This window comes from Phanerochaete carnosa, assembly GCF_000300595.1.
Source record: "Phanerochaete carnosa HHB-10118-sp unplaced genomic scaffold PHACAscaffold_186, whole genome shotgun sequence".
Lineage (NCBI taxonomy): Eukaryota > Fungi > Basidiomycota > Agaricomycetes > Polyporales > Phanerochaetaceae > Phanerochaete > Phanerochaete carnosa.
In genome coordinates, this window is record NW_006767813.1 from 1 (window position 1) to 6,149 (window position 6,149).

Below are 6,149 nucleotides of genomic sequence, written 5' to 3' on the forward strand. Positions count from 1 at the left end.
TTTTCCCTGATTCTACATGCAGTATATAGTACATGTTACTACTCTTAAAATACAAGCTACTCATTGCTAATAAGCCTAGTAATTGAAGCTCTCGGGCATGTAGGGCGCGCGAGGCTCGGGACTTGGCTCCGGTCTGTTCCCGCCGCGCGCGGTCGGGTGAACGCGGGGCAAGGGTCCAGATGATGACGTGGCCTTGGCGTCCCGCCCATCAGTCCCGCTTACCAGCACCGCCCTCCCCTGATGGCACACCAGGCGCCATCATCCCCGCTCTTATGTTCGCTGCCAGCAATGACGACGACCCTTCCTCCGCGCGAACCGGCTGGCTGGTGCTGGTGGGCCCAGTGACTGAGGCTCGTCAGTGGGGCGCGCTCGAGGCTCGGGCGTTGGGCATGCGGGCGCTCGGCCCCGGTCTATTCCCGTGGCGCGTCTGAAGCGACGACGTCTCTGCACCCGGTGCCATCAGTTTCCGAAGAACGCGCGCCCCGTGCCTGTCGCCTTTGCCGATGATGGCGACAAGCCACACAGCACTGGGCGGGCGGTCAGCAATGCGTCCGCGCATAGCTTCTCCTGCATTGCTGCAGTATGCAGCAATGCAAGAGAAGCCATGCAGCAATATGGTATCCTATTTGGCTGTGACAGCGCGTGAGTGACGCAAGAAGCAGCAGTGCGCACAGGAGCAGCGGCAGCGCAAGGCGGCAAGCGCAAGAGCGGCGGCGCGTGCAAGAGCGGCAATGCTCAAGGGCAGCGGCACGTCATCTGACGGTTCCTGCCGTGCTTGGGAGGCACGCGCCGGTCCTTCAGGAACGGCATCTGAGATCCCGATTTACAGGTTACCCGACGACGACGCCACAAAGCTATAACTTCACGCCTCAGTGCAGCTCGGTCCACGCATTCCACATCATCCAGATCAAGTACTACACGTATTCATACAATAGAGAGTCCAGCAATATATTCTACAACTGCAGCAACGTTACCTTGAGCTTCCTCACTGCCTTCGTCGTCATTCTCGTCATTCTCGTCGTCACTTATGTCTCCACCAGTACCACAGACATCATCTGGACGAGTCAGCAATGGCGGGATTTTGTCGACTGTGAGCTGGACAGAGGAAAGGCGCGCCTGACTGACCATATCAACTTCGGCCTCTCCGGACCCTTGAGTGCCGGTGTATCCAGGTAGGTCGTAGACTTGGAAGACGCGCCGCAGTAGGTGGTTGTTGACAGCCTGGCGACGCAGGGCGAAGTCTTGCATGGCACCGTACAGTTGATGCGAGCAGCCCAGACTGGCCAGGGCTGCTCTTAGCAGCTTGTCCTCATCGATAATGGCGGTGTGGAGACGGCGGACCTCGATATTAAGGCGCTCGAGTTCTTCGTTCGCGCGTGCGACGCGGCGATACATTTTGATTGTCTCGCGGGTGATAGGCTGCGCCCATGGTTTCTGACGGACATCGTTCCTGGTATCCTGAAGGAGCGAAAACTCCTCCAGGAAGGCGTAGTGTGTGACCTCCGACCAGTCGAGCGTTGGCCTTGGTGGGTTCATGGTTACAGCGACGGCGTTGTAGTCGGCGACAGCCTTCTTGATTGTCTTGCTACGGACCTGCAGTGATTTTGCAATATGTGTGCGCATCTTGTAGCCTGCGCAACTAAGTCTTGGTGTAGGATAAACCTGAAAATCACATACCGGTATGTGAAACATTGAGCTTTTGAAGCTCAAATAACCGCTGCACGACAAGACGATGAAGCTTGTCGAGGGCGCGCCGATACGTCCGTTCGCAAATGTACTTGAGAGCCTCCTGATATGCAGGTGTCGTTGGATCCCAACGTTCCTGGATGTCCATCTTGATCTCGAGAGCGACGACCTCTGCACTGACACGATCGTATTGTTCTGCCGCAACTCGCCGCTCTGTCTCCAGCTTGCGCGTCCGGGTAACATCGCGGGAATAAGCCTGTTTTTCAGCTGATGGTGCGTGGGATAAGAATGTGGTCTGCGTCCGTTTGAGCTTCGGCTCTAAGTCGCGCAGCTTCTGGAGCAGCTCAACGTACAATGTTGAGTGGATGTCGTAGTCGAGCTCGTCGCCCAGCGTGGCAAAATACGCAAGCTCCTCGTCGCGCCACCGGGTGATGTCACCTGCGGTGATTCCCTGCTGCTCCATGCTTTGCCTGAGGGTCTGGCCTTCGATGTCGACGATCTCCAGCGCCTGCGTGTAGTTGTCGAGAATGAAGTCGCCCGAGTTCAAGTATTTGTCGGCATCCCATTGCTTGAGAAATGCTTCGATCAAAAGTCTACGGCGGTAAGCAGAGGCATACCGAATGACAGGGGCGAGGTCATTCGACCTGCTGAAGACCCTCTCCATCGTCTCGAAATCCTCGATGCCGGCGCCCTCGATAACGTTCGGGTGGAAGCGAAGTTGGCAGATGTGGGAGTGTGAGTAGCCATGGAAGGCGTTCACGCACATGCGTGCGTGTTTCTTGACATACTCAGGGCCGAGGGAGCTGTTCTTGACAGTTATTTCCGCGGAACAGCCAATGTCGTAGCCTGCAAGCCACTCGTCAGGCATTGTTTCGAGGGCCTTCGCAACAATTGCAAGAGGATATTTAGCTCTATTTAGCGTAGGTTAGAAGAGTAGTGTAGAGGAAAGCTCAAGGACTCACAATTCGCCGCTACGCACCATATCGCACAGCCAGAGAATAAATCCATGGCGGCACGCGGAAGCAAACACGCCTGACTCCTCATACATCTTCCACATCTTCTTCTTTGCCTCGGCCGCAGCTGCCTTCCAGTTATCGACGCATTGATCAAGGAGTTTGTGCAGGAGTGCGGCCTGCACCTTGTCGATAATGGTCGTGTCACCAGCGGGCGCAGTAGAGTCGCCTGCGTTGCCAACAGGTGCTACAGAATCGCTTGCAGGGGTCGCCATGGCAATATCGATGTGCTCGTTACTGTCGTCAGCTTGAGTTCGCTTGGTGCTTTCTTCAAGGAGCGCCAAAGCGACGCCGTCCGTGGGGTCCCCTTCCAGCTCGTCAACGTCCTCCCAATCGGCCTCTTCTCTGTCTTCGTCTTCCTTGTCGTTGATAGCATGATGGACCTGGTGCCGGCGCGCATCTAGCTGCTTAGATTTACGGACCGGGACCTCGTTTGCGAACCGGTTGACGTAGGATGTGGACAGCCAATAGGAACTGTCGTCGAAAGAGCGCATGTCGCCTGTCACCCGGTTTGCCACCGTTGCCATCCGCTTGAGGCTGTTGTTACCGTCGAGGGACCATAGTCGACTAAATGACAAAGGCGGTTCATCTTTAAGCTAAGTTAAATGTGAGATTTGTGCAACTTTAGACGTATGGTGCACGTACCTTATAGCAGCACGCGCGGCAGGCGTTCAATGGCCGCCAGTCAGGGGCGTCCCATCTAAGGATGGCATGCAACCGTTTCTCCACAATCCGTGTGATGCGGAGGTAGACTTCGAAAGTATCCGAAAATACCTTGCGGAGGTATTCACGATATGGAATCTGTGCGAGATATTAATCAGTTGTAACCAGGTCAGAGTATAGATACGTACCATGTAGTAGTCGCAAACCACCTTGGCAAACGCTTCAATACTGAATGAAGCTTTTCGTTGGCGAAGTCGGTATAGCAGATCCAGCGTCTTGACAGAGACGGCCACTTCGGGCCGTCCGGGTGTCTTTGCGATGTACCCGTGCTCAAGCAGATCAAGAGCGGGCGAGGTGCTGTCAGCAGGGCGGAAGACGGTGATCTCATTTTGAAGGGTGAAGATGTCGTAGGTTTTGATGCAATATGGGAGTCGCACTGATTTGTCGATGGGCTGGGGGCTGCGAGCGTGAGTGTCGTCAATCAAGGTGAAGTGTGTCTCCGTGGACCGGGGCGCAGTTGACTCTGCCCTGCTTGGCGAGCATTCGGGAGGCGAATTTGATGCAGGATACTTCCATCGGAGGAACCGGTCAGCCAGGGCATCGAGAAGAGGGCTCCAAGCAGCCTCTTCGCGCATCCGCTGTTGGCGCCACCGTCTAGTTTGTTTATACCAGCGTAGCTTCCACCTGTAAGCAGTTTCGTGAGCTCCATGAAGGAAAGAAACGGGCAGATTAATGACCTACTGCGACCGCAGCACATCGCGAATTGCGTGTTGAAATTCGGGTGCTGCGGGCATATCATCGTCGACACCATCTTGATTGATTCCGAGTCGTTCCAGGTCCTCTTGTGCAGCGAGATCGATGTCCATAGGCTGTTCTTCTTGTGTGCCTTGTCGAAGGAGGTTGACGGTGTCTTGGCTGTATCCTATTAACGCGCCATCAGCGATGCAACGTTAGACAGACAGATTGTGTACAGACTCACCAGTAAGAGCTTTCTTGATCTGCTCTTCCACCCGAGCCTTCTCTTTTGCGAGTGCTGCACGCCCCAATGTCTTCGATATCGCTCCTCCTGTCGTCGCTGTTGTACGAAGCCTGTGCTCCCACGGTTTGACGAAAGTCGACTTTTTCACTCCCTTCGCGCCACTGCTTCTTACTGATGAGGTCGACATGGGATCCGGACCACGTATAACAGATGTTATCGTGGCTTGGAGCGAGGGGGAAGGAGGGGAAGGGCAGGATGACGCGGTGTCAGTCGAGGTTGCGAGTTAACGTTGCGAGCGCCAGTTTGCCGCTCAAATCCTCGTGTTCATCTGGCGTGCACGACCGCGTCTACACGTCTGCGGCTCGCCGTGCATTTCCCCTTCGCATAAAAATGCCCAAAGAACTTCGTGAAAGTAGCAAACCACCCACACCGCGCGATAAAATCAGGGTGGTTTTATTGGGTAGCGGGGAGTACTCGGGCGTGTTCAAATGGAACGAGTGAGTGTTTTGAACTCTCACAGCCCGTTCTACGCTGAATACTTAGTTTGTAGATGGCCTCTGTATCCTACTGGCCCTGATGCCAGTCCTTTCCCCATGGCGGTTATCTGCACTACCGCCTGGCAAGTAACTTCCCTTGAAGTGCTCCTCCCTTACTTCCAAATGATCTGCAACACGGATCTCTCCCAACGCCAACTGATCGAGGCGATCGAAGCACTCGCATCTCCGCACAATCCAGCGGCGGCCAAAGCTTTGAACACTAACAGGCAATTTGATCACTTTTATCCCTGCCTCGCTCCCAACGACGACCGAGAGGCTATCTACACGACATGGTGCGTATGATGATCTCTCATTCGAAGTGGCCTTCACTGCTCAGTTATTACCTGTAGGGCGGACACACGTCCCCAATACCAAGGCCAGGAAAACCCCCGGTTGCCGAAGAAGCTGCCGACCTTGCTCTCGGCGATCGAGTTCATGATACTGCGGGGCAAAGATCAAATGGAAGTGGAGTCTATGGAAAGCTCGCGGCGCGAGTTCAATAAATTCCTACAGGCTATCGCAGATAGTAGGAAGACCACTGCAAGCCGAGCCGAGGAGAGTCCGAACGGAAGTCACAATGTAGGACACGACGCGCCGAATCCAAACCCTCTGCACAGCCATGCGCCTCATCAAGACAAGGGCAAGAGCGGACATCAGCACTCTCACGCAGCCCCCATGCCATCTGCTGAATATGCAGCCGCTTCGCAGCAGGCCCCCGTTGAGGTTCTTACCGATGACGAGGTTCCGGAGGCCGCAGCGAAGCACGCTTCTCAGAAAGGCAAGGCGAGACACGGTGAGTATTCGCGTTTCGTTTTGTGTGACATAAAGTCTAACGCACCGACTATCCAGCATCCGAGACTGGCAGGCGTGAGTCTCACATTCTCCCAGGGTACTCTGGTGCCTCCGGCAACGTCAACATCAGCGATGCCGAGGAGGAGCACCAACCGCCCCCACGTCACACAGACACGTCTACACGGGACCCTCACGGTATAGTGCCCACTGACATAATACACAATTTGCTCAACCTCCGCTGTAGTGTATCAAAATTACCGGGACTTCACTGGGCAAATCACCGGCCATACCTACAAGTGCCCCTTCGACCTCAGGACCGACATCCATGTGCCGTCTCTCGGCACATTCCTCGACGACTACGTTGATCGTTTCGGCTATGAAACTAAGTTCATTCACAGGGTCTACAAGGCGTCAGAGAGGTCAACGGATCGATACGACTTCATGGCGCGCACAAGTCGCTTTTTATCCCAGCGGAAGCGA

At 55.0% G+C, this 6,149-nt stretch overlaps 2 protein-coding genes across 2 annotated transcripts; one reads left to right on the forward strand and one right to left on the reverse strand.

Moving 5' to 3' along the window:
• Window positions 1-924: 924 nt before the first annotated feature.
• PHACADRAFT_107991 (uncharacterized protein) lies at window positions 925-3,997 on the reverse strand (the record flags this gene model as incomplete). Its single annotated transcript, XM_007402481.1, has 6 exons — window positions 925-1,623; window positions 1,691-2,597; window positions 2,649-3,037; window positions 3,218-3,295; window positions 3,345-3,500; window positions 3,551-3,997. The coding sequence occupies 6 exons, from the start codon at window positions 3,995-3,997 to the stop codon at window positions 925-927; spliced, it is 2,676 nt and encodes an 891-aa protein (XP_007402543.1).
• A 734-nt stretch (window positions 3,998-4,731) lies between these two features.
• PHACADRAFT_202254 (uncharacterized protein) lies at window positions 4,732-6,123 on the forward strand (the record flags this gene model as incomplete). Its single annotated transcript, XM_007402482.1, has 5 exons — window positions 4,732-4,838; window positions 4,892-5,170; window positions 5,228-5,670; window positions 5,727-5,864; window positions 5,914-6,123. Coding segments are annotated over 5 exons (1,177 nt in total), but the record flags the coding sequence as incomplete, so codon positions are not given.
• Window positions 6,124-6,149: the final 26 nt, after the last annotated feature.